Here is a 25,872-nt window from a genome sequence, read left to right on the forward strand (position 1 = left end):
GATCGTGACCGCTCGATAATTCAATGTAATTGGCACAACACCGTGAGGTCACATCGTAGTATAATCTAGTAAGTATAATCTGGATGGCGAATTGCAAAATCTAAATAATTAAGGAGCTTAATTTGGAATCTCGTGGATGTCCTGTGGCGCAACGCGCGGCATTGACTTTGAAATCCAAGTCCTGTTCAAAGCTTCGATGTCCGCCAATACAGCCGGTCCAAATGCTGTTGCAGCGCAGGGACAGCAACCTGTGCAGGATGAGTCTCCTTTCCGCAAAGTGTTTGGGATCATCCAGGTGAGTGAGCCTTCTATGGCGGATTTTCGGGTCTGAATGGTCCACTTTTGACCTACAGCAAATTGTCATCATCTATGCTGTGACGCAAGCTGGTAAACATCCACCTTTTGTGTTCTCTTTACGCATGCTCAGCCGTACGTTCATCTAGCAAGTAGGTTTTTTGGTTCTAAGGCACCTCAGACGACACCGCCGCCCGCTGTCTCTCCTGGCGCTGCCCACGAACCAGGCCAAATCAATCCGTTTCACCTGCCTCCCGTGCAGGCCTATTCAGCATGGCCATTGGGCATCCCCCTCTCCGTACACGTCCACCTTTCAACTGATCCTACAGGCAACATCTTTGCCAAGTCGGAAGAGAACGCTAAACTGCCCCATTTCGTATGGGAAAATATCACGTTTGGGGATTGGAACGAAGCACGGACAATAGAGTACAACGTCGATTTGCCTGAGGTGAGTAATTCCGACGCGGACATTTTACAACATCCTGCGACTCACCTTGAACCTAGTCTGTACAACACAATGGTTCGCTGTGGGCAGATATCTTCGTGGTCAGGGATAGTGCGGATCTGGACCCTTTCAAACCAAATTTCAATCCGAACACCGTGCATCATGCCAGGAAACGTATGATTGACCTTTCATGCATTCAATCTCATGCATCTCAACATTGATTCTACCAGTGCTAACGCGGTATCTGCCCAGGCCAAGGGTCCGCAAAGAAAGGCTTCTACTGAAGGGAGAGGAGCTCGAGGAAGATGCTGACGATGTCGTGCGTATACCGTATCCGTACGCTTTCTGGCCTGTTTATTAAGGATGAAATAGGTTGAGGAGACTGTGATAACTTCATTCTGGCACCAGGTATGTCACAATGAAAACTTTCAACACATCTTGACTAATCTTTCTCCATAGAATTTAACCCTAGCACTGGTGTCGGATACGCCCGTGTTGCAGTACGCACAACTGCCCCCACCAGTTGCGGCTCGTAAGTTGTTCTTTGAAGGCATCATATTACTCTTTGTCACGCAAAAATCCTCAGACGTTCAACTCGTGCCCGGCCAACGCGATGAAACTGGCACGAAGGGCTACTACAAGCCTATTATTTTCCCCAACGAGTTCTGGAATTTCCGCTCGCAATACGTTGAGATCAACACGACCACGCCTACTCTCCCTATTCAATTCGTGTTCCAGCCAATGTCGTATTTCAAGTTCCAGTTATTCTCATCAATGACGGTTGGGTTTGAAGAGGCCGCCAAACAACAAGGCGGCAGCTCCGGAGCTGAGCTTGACGAGCTCAAGCGCATGCTTATCGAGACGAATCCGTGGTTTCTGGGGTTGACTGGTCTGGTCAGCATACTGCATGTATTGTGTGTTTAATCTCATCACGGTATGGGGTAATCGGTATGCTGACCATGCTCTCGTGTTAGGTTTGAGATGTTGGCATTCAAATCCGATGTCTCTCATTGGAGACACAAGAACGAGTTGACGGGAGTATCTGTTCGGTAATTCTATTCAATTCGATTGTCTCGCTTGATTTTCACACCACCGGATCTCACTAGGTCAATTGTCACCAATGTTTTTGTTCAATTAGTTGTCTTGTTGTACTTGATCGACAACAATACTGACACGAGCTGGATGATTCTCATGGGATCTGGCATGGGGTTGCTCATCGAGGCTTGGAAGGTAACCGACTTTGACTTCTGCCCATCAAACCATGTTGATCTTGACCTTTGGATGCGCTTAGATCACTAAGGCTGTGGACATCAGCATTACATCCACACCTGCCGGCTCGACCTTGCCTTGGCAGATTGAAATCAAAGGTATATCTAGTCATCAGACATACCGCTCTTCCTCCGCGGTCACCGCTCACATTTCATTCCTGGCAGACAAGCATGTGCTCAGCGAAGATGAGAAGAAAACACAAGAGTACGTTTGTCTTGCTTCTTCCGGCGTTAACTCTGTGCTAACTAGACATCAGATACGACAAGCTCGCATTCCGCTATGTTTCATATGTTGCCATTCCGTGTCTCGCCATTTATACTGTGTACTCGCTACTATACGAGAGTCATAGAGGGTGGTATAGCTTCGTCATCTCGACGCTAACGTCTTTCGTTTACATGTTCGGCTTCGTAAGTTTTAGAGCATGTCGCCTAGTGTCGAAAATTTTCTAATCCTTTCCCAGGCACAATTAATCCCACAACTAATCATCAACTACAAACTCAAGGTGAGTTGTTTGCGATTACTCGGTGCTTATGGTCTCACTTCTGTCTCCTTTTATCTAGAGCGTGGCTCACATGCCTATGAAAGCCATGATTTACAAGTCGCTATCTACCGTAATTGATGACCTCTTCGCGTACGTAGTCAGCCTTTTCATGCAATTTTAATCTCACGATCAAGCACTTGCAGCTTCATCATCAAGATGCCCATCCTTCACCGTCTTGCATGTTTCAGGGACGACGTTGTCTTCCTCATCTTCCTCTACCAGGTAAGCGCGTTGTATGATCTCTTCATGTACGAACGATGGTAACGTTGTGCAGCGCTGGATATATCGGGTTGATCCCAAGCGAGTGAACGAATATGGCCAGGTCATGGCTTCTGATGCAGACACGGCAATCGAGAAGAAAGTCAGAGAGTCGAAGAAGGACAAGTGACCGCTTAGATAGGATGTTGTAGGCACTCGTGATTGATTCACAGCTATGACAATTGTCGGAGCGGAGCTGTTATCATCAGTTGGAGCTATGGATGCATAATCCGTGGAATCCTGCCTGAATAAAAGGAATGTTGACTCGGTTTGTGGACGTTTGTGACTCTCCACCCGTCATTTGTTACCAAATCGGGCAGCTGACTCCTACTCAATTTCTGTTGCACCTTGGCCCATTCTGAGCATTCTACCAACGTCGTCGAAAGACCCACCGACCTCTTCTGCTTGATCTACAGGATAACATCCCTTCAAGACTTGTGCTTGTCTGCTCAAAGGCCGCCATGGCCGAATATGCTTGTAAATGCCTCAATGTACGGATGCGCGCACAACCCGCGCAAGGTAGCCCCCCTGAAGTCGACGTGAACGAGTTTCAGCCAATATATGCTGGCGACTCTGGAGTCAATATTGTGAGTAGCGAAAAAACCAGCGATGAAGTTTTTATATGTTCATTTCGCCGCTAGGTTCATAACCAACTGGCTTTGAGAAGTCGAACCCACGCGAAGCCGGAGCCACAGTCTAAAGAGCCCATGCTTCGTCGATATATGTCTCTGACGTGCTTAATCTGTGATATGCTCGTCTATCGTGTTGTCCAACTATTTCCGCCAGACGTGGAAAGCACGGATGGTCCTGTTCTCCCAACAGAAGACTGGGTAGAGCAAGAAACGCTGAAGAGTTCAACGGGTTGGTTCGAAATTTCCAAAGCGTGCCTTGTGAGTAGCTCTATTTTCAGTCCCTATCCTTCCATTCTATACCATCAATTTCTATCTCGAACGTTGTGATGTCCAACAGGCGGGCAGCTATCGTAGTTAGGTGCTAGAAAAAAATTTCAGTGGCATCCACAACTCCTTTCTGGATTTCGCTGATCTATATGATACTCACCATCAGTCTGTCTTAGACTTTAGGAGATATCATCAAAGCCGAAGCTTCCGACTCGTACTCTCCCATCTTCCGGGTCGTTCTTCCTTTCGAACTCACATTACCGTCTGCCACTCCGATCTTCGTCCAGGTATCCTCCGTCACATCTCCCTCTCTTCCTACAGCCCGTACATCGTTACCACCGCTACCTCCACTCCTCTCTCCTGCGCCGTTCACGCCGTCCCATGTTGTCTTTAGACACCTCGCATCGTTAGCTTCGGAGAGGTCAAACCAGATTCGGCAGTCAGCCGAAGAGCATCTAACCTCGGTGATTAACGCGAAGGTAATAGAGATCGAGGCAGAAGAGGGCATGCTTCGGAGCCAGGTGCAGGCGCTTTGGGTCCGCTTTAGAAGCAAAGTTTCTCAGTTGGAAGAAGAGAGAAAAGAAAAATTTAGGCTTCGATCTACGCAGACCAACAACGCTAGCTGGTCGCGTGGGAGTGCAACATCGGACTCGACTCAGGCCACACCCATTTCCGTTCAAGATTTCGTGGTATCTGGACCGCCACTTAGAGCCCTATCCTCCTCATCTGGCGGTCGTGCACCATCGGCTCTCTCGGCATCTTTGGCTGGTTTTTCATTTCATCACCCCAGAGCGGAACAGAGTGACGGTAGCTCATCTCTGTCGTCATCATCATCGAGGACTTTGGCTGAACGCTCCCTTCGTCGAGTCCCATCACCTTCACGAAGCCCAAGGCTTATGCAGAGCCGTCGAAGCAACAGCCTAGATCATAATGGCGGGGAAAGTCGTAGCTATGGGCCCTTCAGGCGTAATTTAAATGAAGACAAGGACATTGCCACGAGCTTCAAATACGTCACAGATATAGAAAGCGAGATGGCACGAGTTGTCGCAACTCGCCACGAACGAAATGGGATGGCGTCGGGCCCAACCCCTCCGGAAAAGGCCCCACCATCGCATGTTGATCAACACCGCCCGATCGCTTCACAGACGGTACTGAGTCCGAAAGCTGAGAATACCACGGACGCCGCCCAAGGGTCGAGCAAATCCAGGGGCAAGCGAAAAGTAACGTTCGACATCAAACCCGATGTTCCCAACATTGAGGATGCAAGGGTAACGAATGAGCCAGTCGATCGAATCGATGAAGGTGAGCAGTTTTCTCAAACATAGATTCAAATCACTGAGTGCTGATTTTTTCATTTAAAAAATAGCTGTTATCTTTCAGCTCGAAGATGAAGTCGACGATCCGTCAGCTTCTCGGTCGCAGGCCTTGGTTCTTCCTTTCATCGAACCTCCGCACGTGCCTAAGCGACACACACCTAGACGAAGCATCAGTGGTTCAGGGCTCCCACAGTCTCTCTCTCTCCTCCGACCGTCCTCATTGCCTCCGCCGTCAAATCTTCGCGCATTGCCACAGCCTGGTGCACCGGCGTCACCGAATCGCGGTTCCCCAGAACCCCATTCGGCTTTTACATCTAGTGGACTGCCATCCATTGAGCAGCCACTCAGTCCTCGTGAAGCAGAACTTTCACGCTTAGTGGCTGCTGGGACCCCAAGCCACAGAAGTGCTTGGAAACGAGACAGCAAGGCTTGGCAGCTGTTCGTCAATAAAGTCACACCCAATGCCGACGACGATGATGACAATCGATCTCTCAACGGAGTGCCTGCATCTCAATCAAATGGTGTGCTATACGATCAAGAAGGTTTGCCCACATGTATACAGGTCTGATTCCGATGCTAAATGTTGTTTCATCTCCAGATGAAGACTGGAGCCAATCTATCGCTAAATCGTTGCCTGTCTTTATTGGCCTCAACGGTCGTGGTTCTGACAGTAACAAAGCCTCGTCAATCCAATCCAAAACTGAAGTCAATGGAACGTCATCGCGCACGGTGGAAGCCAGCAATGGCTCGTCTGCCGCAATACGGAGAGCATCATATGCGGAGCGCGATCGTGGCCGCTCCATGGATCCTGGTGCTCTTGATTTTGAAGCAGCGGATGACGATGACGAATCTGACGCAGATAATATGGATAATATGACTCAAGTTGGGAACAGAGGACGGAGACAAGCACTGAAAATTTTACAAGCACGCAGCGAGTTGCCCGCGGAGGGCATGTGGAGAAGTTTAGCGACGTGAAGAACTAATACTTGCTTATTTTATTCGGTCTCACTTCGTTCAGTGAACTAGTCAATGACGACTAGGGTGTTGTACGATTGTCATTTTGTCATCTGTTGCTGTATTCGCTTGTTCCCTGGATCAGACTAATCTACCCTTGGTTACTTGATAATGAAGATTATTTTGGACGAAATAGACTCCTTATTTGTACGAGTATGCTTGCAAGAAAACAGACAGTGGTAAAACTCAACAGTGTGATTCGCGGAAAGTACCCCAAATGCATGATTGCGAGGATGACTCGGCGTCATATATCAAATAGCATCATCGGGTAAGTGGAGAGTGAGATAGAGTGAGAGCAAGAAGGGGGCCTAATCAACATGCGACTCAGGATCAGTCGAAGAATTAGAACCCGCAGCATCGCGCTCCTCTGCTCGCCTGACGGTGTCCTCAACCTTGGAGCCGTCGCCTTGTACAGAAACATCGTCTTCTACAGCGGCCTGTCCGAGGCCTTCTCGGACACAGCGACCGCACGAGCAAGCGAAGCGCCAGCCACGAGCGAGCTCCATACGACGGCGCCGTCTAGCCTGGGCAATGTCCTCGTCCTCGCGTTGGGTGACGTCGACGTAGGCAACAGTGACCTCATCACCCTCCTTCAGATCACGATTTGCAACGATATGCAACTCTGCAGTGCCACTGCTGAACGACGGGCGAGTGGTTGGCTCGCACGAGTGCGCGATCTGTACCGACAGTGAGTCTTGAATCTGGGAAGAAAGAATCTCATACCACTCACATAGGCAGAAACGGGATACAAGCCACGGCCAATTTGTCGCTGGGTCCCATACGGCGTTCTGGTCTTCTCGACATCCTCGGGCCTCACCTTTGGGTCAGGCTGGCGACAAGCCATCAGCAAATATCTACGGATGATTACAACAACCTGCCTTATCATCACGACCACCGGAATATGCTATACCGTAAGCGTTATACAGCATCTTGCCCTTGAGCGTCGCATGCCTTTCGTCCGTGATAAACTGCTCCAATCCGGGTAAAATGGTCTGGAAAAGCTTCGCAAGCAACTTAGTCTCATCAGAGGCGACCTCAGCTTCAAGGTAACGAAGTCTCTCCATATGATCGTAGAGCGAGTATTCTGAATCATTCGAGGTGCTAGCTTCAGCCTCTTTGGGGACCATCTTCGCAATTTCGTCTCCGACCTGGCGCGCAATGAACCGAGCGACGAGCAGAGGAGAAGAATACTCCGATCCCTTAATATAGCCAACGAAGGCTTCTTGAGATTGACGTCGTTCCGCCAGGACTTCCAGAGTCTGACCTTGAATCAGTTCCGGAGGGAGAGATGGATCTGAACCGAAGAGAAGATTATGCGACTGGACTTTGGAGTTGACCTGGCACTCCTTCGAGCAGTATGCCGACTCAAGCAAGTCCTTTTCAGGTCGGATGGCCAAACCCTTGTTGATGTGACGAAGGCAGTGGGAACAATATTCCCCCTTTCCTTCCAGATCCGCATCCAAGACCGTGACCAGAGGTTGTTCCTAATGTTCGAAATATTCAAGAAGTCATTCGAACAGAAGAGAGGAGAAGTAGACCTTGTATATAATATCGCCAGCCCTAAAGTCCTTGTTTACTACAAGAATTCTCTTGCTCACAATTGCGCCATTGCCATCAGGCACTTGGACGAATTTCGTCATGACGTGCATTGACTTTGGAGGGAAGTGGTCATAATAGCCTACCCGTCGATGACAGCCAAGAAATTCTCAGCCTGTGACAAAGAAGAACAGTTGGCGACTTGAGGCTCACCTGCGATACGATTTTTCACCTGACATGGGACGTACATTGAGAAATCAAAATGTGTATTAGAATGCAGTATTCCGATAGGGAATATATGGAGAGAATGAGATGACAACAGATATAACAAACAAATCCACGGGTCCGTTCGGGCATCACGTTGTTGGTGTGTGCCTCCCAGGGTCGGTCACTTTGTCCCATTCCTGAGACGACGCTTCCGACGGTGGGCCACGCCTCGAAGGACTCATCCCATCCTCTGACGCACTTTGGCTTTGCTCGTCCTCGTTTTCGGCAAACGGAGAAGGGGAACTCACGTCGAGATTAGTCATTGCCACGACGAGCTTCAAGAAAATTTTCAGCGAACGGAGGCAAGCAGAGGTGAAGTGACATGAAGCGCTACCTTGAAGACCGGTTCAGGCATCGTTTTCTCGTAGATGACAATGAGTTCGACTGGGGAGGGATACACACGCAGTGCACGGTAAAAACACATGGCCGCTGGCAGGTAGTATTCGGGACCTACAGAAACTTCAACACGTATGTCCCAGTAAATTGTGTACGACACGCACCTTGCAGACACATCTGCTCGCCCAGATTCACTTGATTCATGAAGAAAGCTTCCTTCTCCTCAGGCGCCGAAGGCAAGGCCTCCTTCTGAATCTTCTCCAGAACAGCTTGAATGTCCGCTTCCTCGATGGAGCCACCAACAGGTTTTGATAAATCGGCAGACTGCGCTACCGTCTTACTGATCTTCTTCTTCTCCTTGCCTGGGTAGTTTATAAGGACATGATTTAGTGAATGTGACGAAATGGCAAAGAATAGGCACGAACGAAGTTTCTTGCGGAAAGCCGCGTCATTCCTCCGCTTGTAGTCGAAGTAAGCTGCGTAGGCGAGAATGCCTGCCGCAGAGACGGCGGCGACGGTGAGAACAGTTGATGTCCTGTTCATGACGGACGAAGTCTGTGAAGAAATTCAAAGTGGCCGGAGCGTAAGGTGTTGTGACCACGTGCATCTTGTACGTACAGGTACGTACGCACTGTGGTAGGACCCTCAACAATCCCACCAGAGGTATGCTGCGACTCTGAAAATTTCCGGTGGTATTGAGGCCCGTTTTTGGACCATAGGTCTATGGCATTTCCTGGTATTTTTGCCCATTTAAGTAAGGTATGATATGGTTCCAGTAGTCAGAATCTGGTTCAAAAATATATATCCATATCTGGTATAGTATATGAATTCTTGTCAATTATGTAACATACTACAGGCCTCAAAGTGTCAACTTTCAAGCCCAGTGAGAATCCCCCCATGGCTGATAGGATGAGGTAGGACAAGATTGGAGCTTCCTATCTTGTCCTACTTTGTTCTATGGTATAATAGAATCTGGACTTATACTATTAATCCATATGAGCATATATTATATCATCCAAAATTTTGGATGCTTCTATATCCTCTAATTAGACCCAGTGTGAGCTTCAGATATCTTAGTATTTTAATAAAATCAGATCAAATATTTTTATTTTTATTTGTACTACTACCAAAATATATGAGAAAAAAAGGTCAGTCATATGAGAAAACTAAGTACCTGGACAAGCAGCATTGAAAAAGCAAGGCCACTATCTAGTACACCTACGATTCCATTGTTGCACTCTAAAAAAACAATAATGAGTGTGGTTGTGTCATTTGGTAGGTTCATCAGCATTATAGACATAAGCTACCAGCATGGCAGTAAAGAGGAAAGAGAAATGGGATATTGAGTGCTAATATCTAGAAAAACCTCTTCTCTTAATTAGATCTAATTACTCAAAATACTAATCTGAGCTAATTAGAATATATTATCTATAATCAACTTTATAATCAAATCTATAAGTAAAGATAATATTGTCTATACTACTACAGTCTCATTGGAATATACAACCTAGTTACAATTTTACATATCCCAAATCCAAATCATGTAAGTGCCACAATCTTATTTCTACTATATTCTTTTCTATTAGTTTACTATATTATTGTCTAGTGCCTAAATTCAAATGTTAAAAGCCCTGATTTTTAGGGTATTTATTGACCCCTTTGATTGTAGAATAGATAAAAGATGAATGTATAAGAAAATTAGAAATATTGAGATTGCCTTATTTATATCAATATATTTAGGTTATTAGATAAATAACTTAGATCTTGTGGCTTAGTAGTTTGGAGCAGTGGTCTGAGGTATGCAGGTGTTAAGCTGCTAGGCTTATCATGTGAACCTGATGCACTTAAGAGGGGTTCCCTAGGCTAATTATAATGGCCCAATAAATAAAGACTATGGCATTAATGAGCATTCTATAAGGTATTCACATAAATTAGCTTGACATATGCTTGGCTTCAGTTATCTGTGTGCTTCCTGGCCATTACCACAACAATAGAACCAGGTCCACCATTATACTCTGTTACTCAGGCTTGCTATCAAGATATAATCCACTCAAAACCTTGATAGTAGACTTAGCCTTACAAACCAGCTGCTTTTCAACTAGCTATGCTGCCATAGATTTAATGGCTGGATGAGCATTTTTTTATTTCAAGATATAGAGTGGATATAGAGTATATAACTTGGCCAAGCAAGGTTTTAGTTGACTGCTAGGGCTTTAGAGCTAGCATTTGAGGATTTGGGCTGGGGTATAAGTATTCTGGCCATAAAGAAACTTGCTGACCAGTGACTGATGATCCTTTTATCATGAGACCCTTTCATTCAGATTGTTAGTCTGATACTAGAAGCAGTATCACAAAAAGGTGCCAAAAGGCTAGTTTTCTTGTTGAATTGTTGCAAAAATACTTGTTAGCTTTGTACTCTACCACATCAACGCCCCGTTGAACCCTTTGCTTTCTTTCACCACTCCCCTCCTCTGCAGGGGGAGGTCAAGTTCTTTCGGTGTCGCGGTGAGGAATGGTTTCTCCCCTAGATACGATCGGGGTTTCCTGTTTTTCCGGATGTACCTAGTGTTCGTTTGATTGCTGTTCTAGATGATACCTTCTGGTGTTGGCACAATACACAGATGTTGGTCACAGTTATAGGCAACGATGAGAATATCTTGAGCTATTTAGCAAATTTCTGAAGTGGTGCCGGACCACTAACAAAGACAATACTCCGTAAATGTTGAGAATAATGAGGAGAGGCTTGAGAACTTTGTGATTCAAGTTGCTGAGGTGCTACACAGATTGAAGGCGAGCTACTAGTTCGTCTAGTATCCCTACAAGTCTTGCAGCTTATCTCCAACTGATATCACTCAAAGAACTTATTGACTGGCACTGACTGACTGAGTAAAAGTAAGAGGGAGAGATGGTCTCTGCCTGAAGCAGGACAATCAGCCTCCTTATATACTATTTCAAGTGGGAATCTCCTTCCTAGTATATACAGGCTGAGTAGAGTCATTGTGAGTCACAAAGAATGCTGTAGAAATAAAAAGAATTAGGAGGAAAGCAGAGGAACAGAAAGGAAAGTAAAAGAAAGGCTCAGAATGTGGTAGAATATTCCTTCAGCTTCCTTCAGAACTGCTCAGAACCTTCCCCTCCTTTCAGCTTGGAATGCCCTAGACCTTGCCCCTTTCCTAAACATTCTCCATCCTTCCACTAAAGCTCCCTTCTATTCTACCAGATTCCACTGCTTTCTTTCCATTCCTTATTGTCTTGCCATGGTCTAGCCCTTTCTGAAATAGACCCTAGGCTCTGGAATCTGTCCCAAAAGCGAATTATAAGTATGAAAAGGGATAGGAAATCAAGTTTAAGTGGTAAAATACTCGAAAAATATGTAGAAAATCGGAATTAAATGTCCTGTCCCTTCCAGGTTGTTTCTCTTTTCTTTCTTCTAGTCAGATATTCTGCCCTCCATTCTACCATCACTATTTGATGCCTAACAATGTGTGAGTGCGACATCGGCACGTGAGGCCGCTATACAAGATGATTATCAAGGCTATGTTTGTGAGAGGGGATGGTGCTGGGGCAAGGATGGTGGTGGGGGTTCTTCAGGATGTCACACAGGAGACCAGAGATCGATCTATGAGGGGAGGGCTGCAGGTGACATGCGGCATATCGTACTCGGTGCCTCGATGAGAGGACCAAATATTTGGATCACAGCTTCTAAGATGGTGACAGACAAGAAGATGACACTCTAGGGGCACTGGAAGATGCAGATAGATGAGAGTTATGTGTTAAAAGGATGCTTGCTAAAACATGAGAAGGAGTGGAATTTTGGCTGTAATTAGAGCCTGATATCAGTGACAAGGAGTAGGCTGTCTATTGGGGAATGTTTGTATGCTGTAGAGATGTCATGGGAGCTGATAGCACGGTCGGAATCGTGAATTCCATGGCTGAGGACGAGGACGAGCATAGTGGTGCATTGCTCAAAGCATCGAAAAAGCCGTGGGAATAAATCGGCCGTGGGAATGTTCCGACCACCGAGCAAGGGGGCGCGACCTGGCGCGACTGAATGCAGACTGTATATAGGAGAGACCCACCCAATCGATTCGTCATCGACTATTTATCAGTCTGCTGAGGAGACTACGGCATTGCCGCTACCAACCTCTGGCCCTGTTACTGCTCAACTCAACGTTTGGTTGAGCAAATTTAACAAATTTCGATTTGGGGCCACTGGAGTATGTGCGCTTGGCTGTTCCAATGATGGTCCGGTAGCTTATGGTCTCCACCTATGAATTAGGAATTCAGCAAGATCGTCAGGATGCCGCCAGCTCCGAAACCACCGGTGGGTGGCGATATCGAAAAGAGGAAGGAGTACAAGTATCAGCAAGAGATTTCTCAAATGGTCTGTGCATGCCACTAGATCCTTCTCTACTGCGCTCCCTATCGATGTCTGTGTAGATGTTTGTCTTCGGCGAGATCCAGGATCCATTGACAGAGACCGTCAATCTCGTCGAAGATATCATCCGTAGCCAACTTGTCGAATTAGTATGCAAACGTCGTTTCTTCGTCTCAGGCTCGCTCAAGCCGTTTTTTAAGATTGTACAGGCACGGGTGCAGGCTAACCGCCGTGGTGCCCGCTATCTTTCGGCTGAAGATTTGATCTTCCTCATTAGGCACGACAGAGCCAAGGTGAACAGATTGCGCACTTATTTATCTTGGAAGGACGTCCGAAAGCACGCCAAAGACAGCAATGCAGACGGTGGTGGCGGTGTCGAGGTTGAAACCTTGGAGGATGGAGCTGATGGTAAGTGGCAACTTCTCAATCCATCCAGGGTAGATATATATGTTAATACCACAGACAAGCTCACTGCGAAAGCGCAGAAGATCACCATCAAACTACCTTGGGAGATTACAACCATTTACTCTGAGGTTCTAAGACAAAGTGGTCTTCAGGAAGATGATGAAGAAGACGAGGATGATCTGGAAGCCCAAGAGGCATCTCTCGAGCGACTCAAGGTAAGTGTCTATGACTGACCCCTCACAGATACCAACATTCTTTCGCGTTACACCAGGAAGCCGACGATGTTACGAAACAAATGACTCGTGAAGAGTATCAACACTATTCTGATTGCCGGCAGGCATCATTCTCGTATCGCAAAGGTAACCGATATTTCTCATGAAAGCCCTCCCGCATATATTTTGACCTTTGATCCTTTGCAAGCCAAACGTTTTCGAGAATTTCTCAATCTTCCACCCCACCTTGATCTCAAAGCAAACGACGACACGGTCGACATCGTCGGTTTTCTTGCTTTCGAGATGGTTCGGTCCCTCACGGTGGCTTCTTTGGAGGTGAAGAAATCGCTAGAGGAGTCCTATCTGCGTGAGGATCATACAGCTTCACCTGTCCTTGGTAAGCGCAAGATGGGGGTGGGCTTAGATTCTAGCAGCAAACGACGACGGGAGGAATCTCCAGACGAAGACTCTGACACCCCATTACCCGCCTCTTCGTTGTTCATGCAGCCGCCTGAAGCACGTACTGCCCTCAGGCCAGAACACATCCAAGACGCATTCGGGAGAATGCAAGGCGATTGGTCCCAGAGCCGTTCTGCAGGTATGCGGAACTGGAGAGGTGGTTTGATACGGACCAGTGTCAGTCTCATTTAGCTTCCAATCCTCCCTCGTGTCGGTGTTTGCTTCCATGCGGATTTCTATGTTGTATTGTTGTAATAATATAGTGTACATCAGTGTTTTACGCCTTCAGATAATTTGAGTACAACACTCCAAGAGAAAATGCAACGCAGACAATTAGAACAACAATGAGGCTGCAACGTCCAAGTTTCCTCCCGCGGCATCGAGAGTACTGATGGCCACTTCCCTGGTGGCCCCAAGGCTAATCAGGGTAGCAATGGCCTCTTCCGAATGGCGTGAGCTGTTCGTACGTGATAGATCTCTGTTTGAAGTCGCGACAGATGCAGGGGCCGAACCGAGCGCGCTCCCGGCTCCCGGGAAAGGCTGCGGAGACCGACTTCCTGACGTCGAAGGGCCTGGCACTGGGCTAGCAGGGCGAGGCTCTGGCACACCAGCATCCATCATCCGTGCCTTGTCGGGAAGCTCATGCTCTGCGAGGAACCGGACTTCCCGACCTTGAATGCGCAGGACGTTCTTTTCAAGGTCTATACATGCTTGATGTGCTTTCAACATGTCTAGACCAAGGAGAAGGTCGACGTCACGTCCCTGCAAACGCGGAGCGATTAAGACATATTGGAACCTTACGAGATTCTCACGCACCTCCATAATCGTAAACGAACAAGGAAGGAACACGTCTGCTAACTTCAGTTGAGCACTGTGCACCCTGCCTAATATCCGAGCAGTCCCGACCCCACGTGCGATGCCTGAGAAGCGCTTATCGACCAAACGCATGATTCTGAGAGGTATGAGCCACTGCGCACGACGAGACACAAGACAATGCCGATACTCACCCACATGCTTCCGCGCATTCCGGACTCACTTCGATGAGGTTCAGTATCTGCAAATACCCGTTTCAAAAGTGAGAGACTGACTAATGGTTTGTTGAGCTCCACTGTCCACAAACGCCTTCACTGGCTTCGAATTGACCTCAACCGGGATGCTGAACGAATTATTGAGCAAGCGTGAGGCAGAACCTAAGCGAATACTCACTAGAGCATAGTCACCCTCCCAAAACTCTCGGGCGAATACTCTAAAGCGTGCTCCAAGTTTTCCATCACAGCCTGTTGCCGGATGGCCTCCTCAATTCTTCGCTGCCCATCAATATCATACGGATCGGCATTGAGTCTCTGTATCTCGCGGTCGGCCTGCATTTGTCGAGTATTTGTTTGGCTGAGCAGCTCTGCAAAGCGAGCGGGATTCGATTGTGCCGCGTGAGCTAGCTCAGGCTGCGTCTATGGGAGGTTGATATAGGCATTTAGGGAGGCAGTGATACGAGTACGACAGTTACTCACATCGCGTAATTGTCCCATTAGTGCGGGATCGCCCAGCAACTGTAACCGCATCATCTCAGAATCTTGAGCCGCTGGTCTAGATGGATATGAGTGTCTGAGCCATTGTTATACGAAGGCCCACATACTGTCCCGCGATGTTAACCTTCCGGCGGAGTAAGAGTACAGCGTTGTCCCCAACACCAAGCTCGCGCATAGTGGCTTTTGGATTCGAGAGCTCTCTGCCCTCAAATGATATACTTTGCTCATGTGCTGGTATATTGGACTGTTGCGGCCCATTTGTTCGTTGTATCGTTACGCTTGTCACTACAGTCTGTGAGGTGACCACTCACCTCAGCCTCCAACAAAGCCATCACGTTCTCTAGCTCCATATTGGGGTCGATTTCCACGACAAACGACTGCCCGAAGTCGTTTACAAATGTAAGTTCCATAATTGAGATGATGGGACAAGCCGAGGATATGAGGGTTCAGTGAGGTTCAGTGTGAGGAAACCTTGAAGCCTCCGGCGAATCTCTGTGACCCAGATCAGATCCACTTTGCCGATGGAGGTGATCGAACCTACAATTATTTAAAGCGCTTGCCAGGCGCTCGCAGGCGCTTGCGTATACTTCAGAAACAGAGAGAATATACTGGAAGTTTCCGCACACGGCTCCTTGTAACTTAAGCCCCAAGTCAATGTATCAAGGCCTCAAGTTCAAGATCTAAAAATACTAGAATGATTTGTAACATTCACAAATATCGTACACTCCCTATATCACGACGAGACTGTCTTCCGGTCTTACATGAACAAAAAGAAATATATAAGTAGGCTGTAGGTATATAGAAACGGCGCCGCAGGCTAAATTTTCCAACAAGAACGATTATATGATCCGGATGATTGTCAAGACTGGTGTGACCCAGCGGGGCCCAAAAACAAAACACCAGATTGCCAACGGATGACGCCGACTCTGCGGAAGCGTGACCATCCGATCAGGTCATGTTCCTACAACGCGACTGATTCACTGGGGTCCACTCCTTCCAGATAGATAACTGCGACCATAATGAGACCTATGTTGAGGATTAGATGTTGGCCAAGTTGAGTAGAGAAAACAGCACAGATTTCACGTACAGTCGAGAGTTTCCCCCGCGTATGTTGGACATGAAGGCACTTTCCATAGCAGAACCCGAGGCTGACAGGCTTGCGTCTGTGAAGGCGCGCATTGATCAACTAGAAATCACGACACAAGTGTGGACCTACTACGCACCACTGAGGTCGCTGAAACTGGAGGCTGAAGATCCATGATTGCTCCCCTTCTCGCTAGTTTTATGTTTATTTGCTAGCAAAGTGTGCCGGATATGGGATGGGCCCTTGCCTGTCGGAGATAGAGAAGTGGAGTTTGTCGACTTTTCTGAAGGCGAGAAATGTCTGTTCACCAAAGAGTGTGGCTCCGACGGAGGGGAAGGCATAGAAGGTATAGAGCCATGTGCGGAACTTGCGCTAGAGATGCTCTGACTGCGATCTGATCTTCCCATCTGGTTCCTATCCAGGCCATCTAGTTTCGGGAGAAAAGGTGTGCCCATGCGTCCGCGATCAGATTCCTTGTCCTTGCGCTTTAAGTTAGGCGAGCTAACGAGCCCCAATGATTCGTCATTAATCATCTGCTCCAGCGCTTTCAGCTTCTTGTCCAATTCTTCCTGCTCTCCTAGCTGTCGTTCTGCTTCCTCAGCCTTCTCGGCTGCCTCATCAGAGTCCGAACCAGAGGAAAGCGGAGAGGCGGGTCTGAGTGCACTGAAGTCTCTTCTATGGCCCTGCAGTGTGAGGATGGACGATGAGGATGTCTTATTGGCGCGGGCCGGAGAATTGCTGGTCAGTGAATTGAGGCGCGCGCGAACGCCAAGAGGGGTGGTAAGACGGACGGAGGAGGAGAGCTTGGAGATATTAGGTATTCGCCCAGATTCTCGGCGGATGTTACTAGGCTTATCAACTGGAGACAGTATATCGTCGCCGGATTTAGGTGATACATGCGTGGTAGAAGGGCTCAACGCCCCTGTTATATCCTGCAGTCCGCGAAGGTCTTGTTCGTATCGGGTCTGTGCTCTATAGAGCAGGTATGGCAATGGCACATTAAGACGAGTAGCTAGAGATTTCCCTGATACGCGTACACGTCATCAGTGCCAGACAACGTTGACATATGAAGGCATACAGTCAGGAATTCCACTGTCCATCGCGCGGGATCTCGCGATTACATCCCACAGATAGTTCTCCTTCTCAGCATTCCAGTCGACCTATACAAAGGATGTTAGCAGATGTACTAGGTCGAAAGTAGAACCAACTCACGGGCGGCGGGCCATCTGATGATACCTCAGGACGGTTGCTTGGTATGCGGACAATAACTCTGACAATGGGAGCTTGCATTAGACGAACGTGGGAATCGCACGGATGATCGGGCAGCTCACATGGAAGCTATATTGGGATAAACCGGCGGCAGTTGAGATAGACAGACTTTATTTTTCAGCGGCGGGACGAAGAGTACTGTAGGTTTACAACTTGAAGGTGGACTAAACAACGAAGCTGCTAGTCGAGACAATACAAAAAAAAAAAAACGCAAGGCAACATCCCATGGGCATCTCTAGAACCTTCGAGACGTAGGGATGATCTGCATTACATGTATCTGCAATGCTGCATCATCCAGACGGGACATAAAGGGGTCGTGGGGGACCTAATCTGCAATATTGCCTATTGTTGTTTAGATTAAATGAGCATTAAGTTCCTAGAGAAATACCGCCTGCATTGTACGAAAGGGTCAACAGAGATAATAGTCCAAGTGAAGCTGCTGCTATGAGATATAACAACGTATACTGATACATCACTGATGATTGGGCAATATGGGGTCGTTTTCCGTGAAATACTGCCACAGATCCTGACCAAATACGGCTTGAGTGTTGTAGTCTTGTAGTAAGTATTCGAAGCCATCGAATCCTTGAAAGATCTCCTGTGTTTGCTGAAAATCGGAAAGCGAGACTCCAGCAGATTCGACCGCAGTGACAGTCGAGGGAAGTGGATTTGATATAGACGCAGGTACCGCATCGCCGGGGGCGGTTCTGGCAGCTGCTGTGGTCTCCATACTGGGGGCGTCAACGCCAAGTTTCTTCTCCCAGGCTTCTAAAAAGCTCGCAACCATATGAGCGCACTTCAGGGCCTCGTGATCAGGGGATAATGACACCTGTGTCAGGAGATCGATGATGCGAGAAAGAAGGTTGTCACTGAATCCCGGCAAGTAACGGACTCCTCGGATCTGTAACATGAAAATCTTCATTACGACGATATATGCTGCGGCTGAGGAAATCATGCTGAAAACTGAGTCGGGTACTGTCGCTAGCATCGTCTTCTCCGGGACAGCGAGAACAGCTGTCAGCAGAGACTCTGCCGACAACATAGCATCGCGCGCGCTGGTAAGAACGAAGTTCGAACCCTGTTTTCGGAGGTCTGGAGGGTAATTGCTATTCTGATTGATGATAAGAGCTCCGTGAGCTTGGTGAAGTGTGTGTGTGAGGAACAGTAGTCGACAGAAATAATAATAGACAACCATGATGTGGAATTGGAAATTTTCGCGGTCTGAGATGACTGGATGAAGATTAGTATACTTAATACTCAATAACAAGATAACCAAGACCTGACATACCAGGCAGTGGTTTGAAAATCCTGTGGAGACCGTCGAAGCGAAAAACGATCTCTGCTATATCTTCATAGTATCGTTCTGCTTCGTCCACTTTTGACATCTTGAGGCGAAGGCCGTGTTCCGTGACCTCAAAGAGCCGCTTCAATAGAGCGAGTCGGGATTTCCGAGAGGTGTGGACAGTTGAACAGGGAAAGGGCCCCTTGGTCATTGGCATTTGCTCTGGTAACTTTGAGGAAGCAGCACGATCTGTTCCAAGACAGACGCTTTGGAAAAGATCAACATCAATGACAATGCCAAATACTGAATCAAGCGCACATAGACTCTACGATATGTAATGAATACCACTTGATGCCAAAGGGAATAAGCAAGGATCAACCATCGAGATACCGAACTTACGATGAGTGCCTTCTCTCTCAAAGCATCGACTGTAGCCATATCGGTGGTTGATATGTCTTCTCCGCTTCTTTTGCGAGAAGCGATGTTGAAAACCTCGACGGCCGCTTGATCCAATCTCAAGGAATTACACATATTGACTGCAGCAGCAGCAATAAGGCGGTTGTCGTGAACCTTGGCCGGGATTGGTGAAGAACCTTGCAATGGTGACCATAGTGATAAGATCATGAAAGCAAGGATGGTTGAAAGCGACGGTGAGGGATCAAACACATGACGCATCATGGCAGCCTCGGATAATTTATTCAAGCTGGGGGACACTATAGACCGTGTCAAAGGTTCCATATGTCTACAGGCTATCGTGCAGCGAACGATATCCAGGAATTCGTCTTCGTGAGTGCTTTCCCAGGGCAGATTAAGCCATGGAGCGTAATGCGTATCAAAGCTGACAATCATTTAATAGAGGCAAAGCAGTCATAAAAAAGCACTTACAGAGTGAGAAGATAGCGCTTTTGCTCTGACGAGAGGATTTTGTCGAATGGTAGATGACTGCCCGAATGTGCCGTTTGCTGGTCAGCAAAGCCCCCAGATGGCCTGGAAAGCGGCGTCAAGGCCACATCGATCCAGTCGGTTAGACCAGGAAGCCTCACGTAGCTCCATGGCGTATTAGACTCCACCTGATCAGTAGCAGTACCAGCTGAGCCAGACGGAACAACCTCTTTGGGAGGCATCGCAGACAAAACGGATTCTGCTAGCTTCTGAGTTTCGGTGAGAGTAGAAAGCGATGCGCTACCGGGACGTGAGGCATGGCCAGTAAGGTTGGATTCGAATGAACACGGAATCCCAAGAACCTCGCATCGGTGGCATCGGATGGAAGAGCTGCTGAGCACCTCACATCTTGTTTTGTGTTTTCTGCAAGACGAACATGCCTGACTGCTCTTGGTTCGTTTAGAGGTCGAGGATTTGGCTGGAGTCTGTGATGACCCCTCGCGTGATCGTTTCATAGCAAGGGAAAGTGCTAGAGTAATTCGAGGACAAGGAACCTCCAGCAAATTCGAGTACAGTCAGGTTCACAAAGATGATTCAGAGTCAAGACGGCGTTTGGTCCCGTTATGAGCAACATCGGGGTCGGCGAATGGAGGGGCATTTCGAATTTGTCATCTTCCTTAATCAATCCCACGACAGCCTTTCCCAACTCCAAGTCAACGCTCATCTGCAATTCTGGCTTGATACGACATGTCCAGATCAAGAAACCCTTCTCCGTCATCTGGAAGCTCAGAGAACTTCCACAGTGTGGATGACTTCACCGCTGAGCTATCACTTGATCCTGATCACGAATTAATCGTCTCAGAAATCGGTGGTGCGGACGTGTCTATTCGGTATGCTAAAGTCCATCTGGTAATCATTCCTCACGCGTAGTGCTGCAGTCGATTTATGGTGATAATGCTATACGACCATGGCGTTCGTCTCCAGAAGACCATGCGCGTAGCCAGAGCAAGACGCGCTATGAGGTGAATTTGAGGTGAGCAATCAATAATTTATCAATGAATTGTGAGACCATAAAAACAGGCTTCCATCCCCTCATGAAGATGTTCCGCTCCGCATCTTGATTTCTCTCCCTCCTTCGTATCCGGCCACCTCTCCACCGCAGCTACAGCTGCTCTCTCGATACATCGGGGCCTTCGGCGTTGATTCTGAGCTATTTGGATCTATCCTCAGGACTTTCATATCCAAGAGTGGAGTGGAATGGACTCCAGATACAGTGTGTGTATTCGATGGTTTGGAGAGCGTCGTGGAGCGTTGTACCACGTGGTACGAAGACCATCTCAATGTCCAGGAGGTTGGTGAACTGTTGCGAGCGGACGCGAAGGAACATTCAACCGGCAAAGATCAACAAAAGCAGCCAACGTTGAATGAGCCCACGTCTCAGCGTGAGCTCGGGTTTTACAATGCTATTGCTACACTTCCAGAGGGAGTCGAAATCACCGAAGCTGAAGCTATCGTGGACCGCAGGAGTGTCTTTGTCGGACGAGCATGCCAGATCACAGATCCTTCACAAGTCGGTATTTCCGTCTAGGTATCGATGTACTTGTATTGAAGAGTATCAGGTTCCTTTGATTCTTGCCTACCTCATGTCTGATAGGCGCATAGCGAAGGCCGCTCATCCGATCATCAATGCCTGGCGCTGTCAGGTTGGCAGTGTACTGCACCAAGGTACAAGTTCTTTGACTTCTATTGTCTAGTTGTATTCAATGCTATATAGACAATGACGACGATAGAGAATCGGCAGCGGGCGGGCGCCTCGCTCATTTACTTCAAATCCTGGTATGTCGAGATATCATGTCTTCCAACTGCAACTGATGTACGTTCACAGGACGTTAGCAATGTTTTAATCGTCGTGACTCGCTACTATGGAGGGATTTTACTGGGGCCGGATCGATTCAAACATATCAATCAGGCTGCACGGGATGCATTGGAGTTGGGTGGATTTTTGAACGGCCCAGATCCAAAAAGATCCAAGGGCTCAAAGCGAGAAAGGAATCGAACTTGACATCTCAAAGACTTGGAACCTAGGGATGTCTGAGGAGTGTCTGAGGTTACTGGTGATTGAAAACTGAATGAAATGCTAAGATACGCACACTGCTGGAATTTGGGACTCGTTGGTATGGTAGTAACAGCCGGTACATGTACTAGATCTATAGAGGCTCTGGTGCAGAGCAAGCGGGGAGCGGTGGAAAACGCAAGATAATGGTGTGTGTTTTTTCACGATAGGCTCGTCTGATAAACAAAGATCGGCCGACAAACCCGATCCGAATATGGGTCGAGTGACGCACGATCGTTCCTGTCAAGTAAAGCCCAAGACCAAAAGCTCGCACAGCAGTTTGGGATGCGGCCGCTCTCTGCTCCTCGACTTTTCACCGTATCTTTAAGAATACACAGGGGCTCGTCTGTCCTCAAACCAACACCTTCACATCTCAGAATGGCGAGCACCTCTGCGGTAAGATTTGCGTTCGATATGTCGGTCTCACAGGAGCTAACGATTTTCTCTAGTTTGGGTTGAAAGACTCGTCTCTGGTCAAGACCCAGGGATTTATCAACGGTCAGTGGATTGACGCTAAGAGCGGGGAGAAAATAACGGTCACGAGTGGGTCTCCAACATGCTTTCTGTGTCAATGCCCTCTGATCACATCTGACTCATAGATCCTGCCACGGAGGAGAAGCTAGGGACCATTCCGGAGATGGGTGTTGAAGAAACAAAGGAGGCAATCAATGCTGCAGCTGAAGCATTCAAGACTTGGTCAAAAACAACTGCTAAGGTGAGTTCCTATTGCTAGTGTTGTTTCGTCATCCGTGCGAGCTTGTATGCATTCAGCATCGACACGATATCCTCGTCAAGTACTTCAATCTTATGCAAGAGCATGCAGAAGACCTATCAAGGATCATCGTGGTTACATTTATTTTTTTCGCGTGATTGCCTTCTAATGATCATCAGACACTCGAAAATGGGAAAACCCTCACTGAGGCGAAGGTGAGTGTAATAAACCTGATTTACTTTTCAAGCTTACTCGCTGCTCAGGGGGAAAACACATATAGTTCCTCATTCATTGAGTGGTTTGGTTCGTCACACGCGCGTCTTAAATCCGTCTTCTCACGAGTCATCATTAGCTGAGGAGGCTGTTCGGACATACGGAGGCAAGTCTCAGCTGTCCGAATCAGAAGGCGTCGAATTAATAGACCTCATACAGAACAAATCCCATCGGCCTTCCCCGGTGTCCGTAATGTCGTCATCAAGCAGCCAATAGGTGTGTCATTCGATGCCTGACTATCCTGACTATTGAAATAGGGAAATGACTGTTCTATTTCTTCATGCAGGTGTCGTGTTCGTATAGTCCCCTTTGACACGCCTTCGGACTCCCTGAACTGCTTTTTTGTTAGATCGATTCTCACCCCTTGGAACTTCCCTTCCGCCATGATTACCCGCAAGCTGGGGGCTGCTTTGGCTGCCGGATGCACGGCTGTGATCAAACCCCCTCCAGAGACACCCTTCTCCGCTCTTGCACTCATTGAGGTTTGTCCTCACGTTGGGCTTTGGACGAATACTGTGTTTATCAGTTCAATATCCAGCTTGCTAAACGCGCAGGTGTACCTGACGGCGTCGTCAATGTTGTCACAACGCAGAAGAACGTCAGCGAAGTTGCCAGAGAAATGTGTGAGAACAAGATCGTCAAAAAGGTTTCGTTCACAGGGTCGACCGCTGTTGCAAAGCTCCTATATGGAATGGCCTCGTCCACGCTTAAAAAGTAATTCCTCAGGGACATATCCCATTCACATGTCTAATGTCTTGTTTAGGGTATCCCTCGAAGCTGGTGGCAATGCGCCGTTTATTGTTTTCAATGACGCCGACATTGACCAAGCGGTTGAAGGTGTGGTTGGATGTTCATGCTTATCTTTTCCTTCGTTGACAGCCTTGGCGTAGGGGCTATCCTCTGCAAATTCCGTGGCAGTGGCCAGACTTGTGTTTGCGCGAACCGTATCTATGTCCAATCATCAGTCTATCCTGAATTTGCATCTCGCCTTGCTCAACGGGTTGCCGCGTTCAAGGTCGGTAACGGCCTTCATGAGAAAACGTATGATCCTTTATTGTTTCGCCTGTCGCTTCCTGCTAATGGTTGATGCAGCACACATGGTCCTTTGATCCACAAACGCGCAGTGGAAAAGGTGAAGAGCCATATTGACGACGCAGTGTCAAAGGGTGCACAAGTTTTGATTGGCGGCAGCCGCCTAGAGGGAGTTGGCTCATTCTTTGCTCCAACCGTCCTGTCCGACGTACCCGCGGATGCATTGATCAACCAGGAGGAAACCTTCGGTCCTGTGGCTGCCCTCACCAAGTTTGAAACCGAAGAAGAGGTCGTCAAGCTTGCCAACGATACTGATGTGGGTTTGGCGGGGTACTTTTACTCCAGAGACGTTGGGAGAGTATGGAGGGTCGCTGAAGCCCTTGAAGTCGGTATGGTTGGCACAAACACTGGGTTCATCTCGCAAGCCGTTATTCCTTTTGGGGGTGTCAAGGAGAGTGGGCTTGGTAAGAAGATCACTCCAGTACAGCACTGAATAACATTAACGATGCTTTCATAGGACGTGAGGGGAGCCACGGTATCGAAGAGTATATGAACACCAAACTCATCGCATTTGGAGGCTTATGAGATGAAGTCTTGCGAAAGAATGTACGCCATACATCTGTATCCATAGTCTTGCTTCCAAACAAAATACGCATTCTTTGAACGGCAAGGAATATCGACATGGAATCACATAGTTGCTGACTGGTTTACAGCTTTGCTGCAACAGCAGCGTTGCCTTCCTCTACCACGGGGTTGATCAGAGATCCGATGCCAGCGCCCATGTAGAGCTTCATCTCGTCTCCATTTTTGAGATAGACAGGGGGCTTCTTGACGAAACCAACTCCTTTGGGCGTGCCGGTCATAATGATGGTCCCCGGCTCAAGCGTAGTGCCTTGAGACAGGAAGGATACAGTTTGACGAACATTGAAGATCTGATCACTAAGACGGTAAAGATATGCTCTGGGTTACGGCCCATCCTGATGTCTCAGGTTCAATCGAATACTCACGCAGTCGTACCGTCTTGCAAGGTTTGTCCGTTGACGACTGTCTTCAGTGTTATGTTCTGGGGATCTGGGATAGCTGCTGCAGAAACCAAGCAGGGTCCAATGGGTGATGTGTTATCTGGGCCGTGCGTATGATGAGTGAGCGAATGGACACATGCTTGTCGGCTGGTTCACCAAAGCTCTTGGAAAATCCCCACTGCGAGACATTCATCTGATGGAACCTGAATGAAACCTACGAAATCCGTTCATCATAGTTTCGGAGTAGTTGTCTCATCAGCACGAAAAAGGCTACCCACATCGTTTCCAGCTGTGTATCCCAAGACATAATCAAGCGCATCGGTCTCTGAGACATTCTTCGCAGGCTTTCCAATCACGACTGTCAACTCGACTTCGTAGTCGGGAAGATTTCTATCGACTGGCTGTGCGACTTTGGGGATCACAACTGGAGCATTGGGCCCGATGACTGCGGTCGCAGGTTTATAGAAAAGAACAGGTGCGCTGCAACCGTACGCAAGCATGAGCCTGCGAGGCGAGCAGCATCAAACATGGTTGGGCGCACTTTGGCTTCGCCAATTGCGCCTCGGCCTGTCGAAGTAACAGAGCTGTGAGATGGAATAGCTCTCAACTGTGATAAGAGTGGTACACAGAACGAACAGCGTGATCGGCGTAATTGAGTCCCAGGCAACGAACAATCTTGATTTGCTCCCTAGACAAAGGCGCGAGCAGTTCCTTGACGGTGAGGACATTACGCGACACTTGTGAATCTGGATTGAGAGCAGAGCCAATGATCTCGTAGGCCTGGACCGTTTTGCGCTGACTAATTGCCAAGCCGACTGAAAGCGATTTCAGGTTAAGCCAGTTAGAACTGCTCCGCTGATTCCAAGGTCTACTGTGAACACTTCACCGTCAAGCGCGGCCTCGACGGGCTGACCGATATGAACTTGAGACGTCTCGGCCGCGACAAACCGGATGAGGCGCGTCCAATGCTGTAGTAAATGCTGATATGTAGGCTGATAGCTTCCAAAGAGACAGGCGTTACCGTTTTAATGGGTGACATGGCTTTAAT

At 48.0% G+C, this 25,872-nt stretch overlaps 10 protein-coding genes across 10 annotated transcripts; 5 read left to right on the plus strand and 5 right to left on the minus strand.

The window, feature by feature from the left end:
- Positions 1-136: 136 nt before the first annotated feature.
- On the plus strand, positions 137-2,987 carry HETIRDRAFT_433003 (uncharacterized protein; the record flags this gene model as incomplete). Its single annotated transcript, XM_009545439.1, has 15 exons — positions 137-295; positions 557-742; positions 799-913; positions 970-1,058; positions 1,199-1,271; positions 1,326-1,653; positions 1,714-1,788; positions 1,846-1,969; positions 2,031-2,106; positions 2,173-2,212; positions 2,265-2,415; positions 2,469-2,510; positions 2,569-2,639; positions 2,693-2,771; positions 2,824-2,987. 15 exons carry the CDS (start codon positions 137-139, stop codon positions 2,935-2,937), a joined length of 1,722 nt encoding a protein of 573 aa, XP_009543734.1. The 3' UTR covers positions 2,938-2,987.
- Positions 2,988-3,268: 281 nt separating this feature from the next.
- HETIRDRAFT_123713 (uncharacterized protein) lies at positions 3,269-5,997 on the plus strand (the record flags this gene model as incomplete). Its single annotated transcript, XM_009545440.1, has 6 exons — positions 3,269-3,394; positions 3,449-3,697; positions 3,994-4,974; positions 5,171-5,564; positions 5,621-5,683; positions 5,729-5,997. The coding sequence occupies 6 exons, from the start codon at positions 3,269-3,271 to the stop codon at positions 5,995-5,997; spliced, it is 2,082 nt and encodes a 693-aa protein (XP_009543735.1).
- Positions 5,998-6,146: 149 nt separating this feature from the next.
- HETIRDRAFT_438956 (translocase of outer mitochondrial membrane complex, subunit TOM20) lies at positions 6,147-8,735 on the minus strand. Its single transcript, XM_009545441.1, has 9 exons — positions 8,601-8,735; positions 8,340-8,537; positions 8,174-8,289; positions 8,088-8,114; positions 7,786-7,804; positions 7,575-7,714; positions 6,915-7,520; positions 6,767-6,865; positions 6,147-6,713 (listed from the first exon to the last, which is right to left on the minus strand). Exons 1-9 carry the CDS (start codon positions 8,716-8,718, stop codon positions 6,345-6,347), a joined length of 1,692 nt encoding a protein of 563 aa, XP_009543736.1. The 5' UTR covers positions 8,719-8,735; the 3' UTR covers positions 6,147-6,344.
- A 3,506-nt stretch (positions 8,736-12,241) lies between these two features.
- Positions 12,242-13,821, plus strand: HETIRDRAFT_457979 (uncharacterized protein; the record flags this gene model as incomplete). The annotated part of the gene is made up of 7 exons (XM_009545442.1): positions 12,242-12,392; positions 12,455-12,559; positions 12,616-12,702; positions 12,754-12,961; positions 13,016-13,173; positions 13,230-13,317; positions 13,379-13,821. The coding sequence occupies exons 2-7, from the start codon at positions 12,476-12,478 to the stop codon at positions 13,819-13,821; spliced, it is 1,068 nt and encodes a 355-aa protein (XP_009543737.1). The 5' UTR covers positions 12,242-12,392; positions 12,455-12,475.
- Positions 13,822-13,962: 141 nt separating this feature from the next.
- HETIRDRAFT_449607 (uncharacterized protein) lies at positions 13,963-15,565 on the minus strand (the record flags this gene model as incomplete). Its single annotated transcript, XM_009545443.1, has 8 exons — positions 13,963-14,391; positions 14,446-14,480; positions 14,637-14,660; positions 14,718-14,785; positions 14,836-15,077; positions 15,138-15,213; positions 15,263-15,399; positions 15,467-15,565. 8 exons carry the CDS (start codon positions 15,563-15,565, stop codon positions 13,963-13,965), a joined length of 1,110 nt encoding a protein of 369 aa, XP_009543738.1.
- A 272-nt stretch (positions 15,566-15,837) lies between these two features.
- Positions 15,838-17,529, minus strand: HETIRDRAFT_433007 (uncharacterized protein; the record flags this gene model as incomplete). The annotated part of the gene is made up of 5 exons (XM_009545444.1): positions 15,838-16,181; positions 16,243-16,318; positions 16,379-17,263; positions 17,318-17,399; positions 17,452-17,529. The coding sequence occupies 5 exons, from the start codon at positions 17,527-17,529 to the stop codon at positions 16,133-16,135; spliced, it is 1,170 nt and encodes a 389-aa protein (XP_009543739.1). The 3' UTR covers positions 15,838-16,132.
- Positions 17,530-17,980: 451 nt separating this feature from the next.
- Positions 17,981-19,914, minus strand: HETIRDRAFT_102650 (uncharacterized protein; the record flags this gene model as incomplete). The annotated part of the gene is made up of 4 exons (XM_009545445.1): positions 17,981-18,738; positions 18,797-18,932; positions 19,190-19,628; positions 19,676-19,914. The coding sequence occupies 4 exons, from the start codon at positions 19,912-19,914 to the stop codon at positions 17,981-17,983; spliced, it is 1,572 nt and encodes a 523-aa protein (XP_009543740.1).
- Positions 19,915-20,419: 505 nt separating this feature from the next.
- Positions 20,420-21,753, plus strand: HETIRDRAFT_62698 (uncharacterized protein; the record flags this gene model as incomplete). Its single annotated transcript, XM_009544975.1, has 6 exons — positions 20,420-20,543; positions 20,603-20,705; positions 20,753-21,242; positions 21,292-21,397; positions 21,447-21,508; positions 21,558-21,753. 6 exons carry the CDS (start codon positions 20,420-20,422, stop codon positions 21,732-21,734), a joined length of 1,062 nt encoding a protein of 353 aa, XP_009543270.1. The 3' UTR covers positions 21,735-21,753.
- Positions 21,754-22,080: 327 nt separating this feature from the next.
- On the plus strand, positions 22,081-24,464 carry HETIRDRAFT_408257 (uncharacterized protein). The gene is made up of 14 exons (XM_009545446.1): positions 22,081-22,181; positions 22,235-22,328; positions 22,385-22,500; positions 22,557-22,628; positions 22,677-22,712; positions 22,761-22,800; positions 22,850-22,876; positions 22,930-22,998; positions 23,119-23,252; positions 23,309-23,484; positions 23,534-23,607; positions 23,661-23,811; positions 23,863-24,266; positions 24,320-24,464. The coding sequence occupies exons 1-14, from the start codon at positions 22,164-22,166 to the stop codon at positions 24,385-24,387; spliced, it is 1,479 nt and encodes a 492-aa protein (XP_009543741.1). The 5' UTR covers positions 22,081-22,163; the 3' UTR covers positions 24,388-24,464.
- Positions 24,465-24,509: 45 nt separating this feature from the next.
- Positions 24,510-25,863, minus strand: HETIRDRAFT_449610 (uncharacterized protein; the record flags this gene model as incomplete). Its single annotated transcript, XM_009545447.1, has 8 exons — positions 24,510-24,741; positions 24,810-24,924; positions 24,981-25,038; positions 25,103-25,304; positions 25,366-25,391; positions 25,461-25,639; positions 25,711-25,792; positions 25,846-25,863. 8 exons carry the CDS (start codon positions 25,861-25,863, stop codon positions 24,510-24,512), a joined length of 912 nt encoding a protein of 303 aa, XP_009543742.1.
- Positions 25,864-25,872: the final 9 nt, after the last annotated feature.

The sequence above is a fragment of the Heterobasidion irregulare genome, assembly GCF_000320585.1.
Source record: "Heterobasidion irregulare TC 32-1 unplaced genomic scaffold scaffold_03, whole genome shotgun sequence".
Taxonomy (NCBI): domain Eukaryota; kingdom Fungi; phylum Basidiomycota; class Agaricomycetes; order Russulales; family Bondarzewiaceae; genus Heterobasidion; species Heterobasidion irregulare.

Bases quoted from the DNA above. Each gene is read 5' to 3' on its own strand.
- HETIRDRAFT_438956 (XM_009545441.1), bottom strand. From the start codon at position 8,718: ATGAACAGGACATCAACTGTTCTCACCGTCGCCGCCGTCTCTGCGGCA. The intron at 8,538-8,600 runs GTTCGTGCCTAT...TAAACTACCCAG, and splicing joins GGCTTTCCGCAAGAAACTTC to GCAAGGAGAAGAAGAAGATC. The intron at 8,290-8,339 runs GTGCGTGTCGTA...AAGTTTCTGTAG, and splicing joins CGAGCAGATGTGTCTGCAAG to GTCCCGAATACTACCTGCCA.
- HETIRDRAFT_408257 (XM_009545446.1), top strand. The intron at 22,801-22,849 runs GTTCGTCACACG...AGTCATCATTAG, and splicing joins CTCATTCATTGAGTGGTTTG to CTGAGGAGGCTGTTCGGACA. The intron at 23,485-23,533 runs GTAATTCCTCAG...TGTCTTGTTTAG, and splicing joins GCCTCGTCCACGCTTAAAAA to GGTATCCCTCGAAGCTGGTG.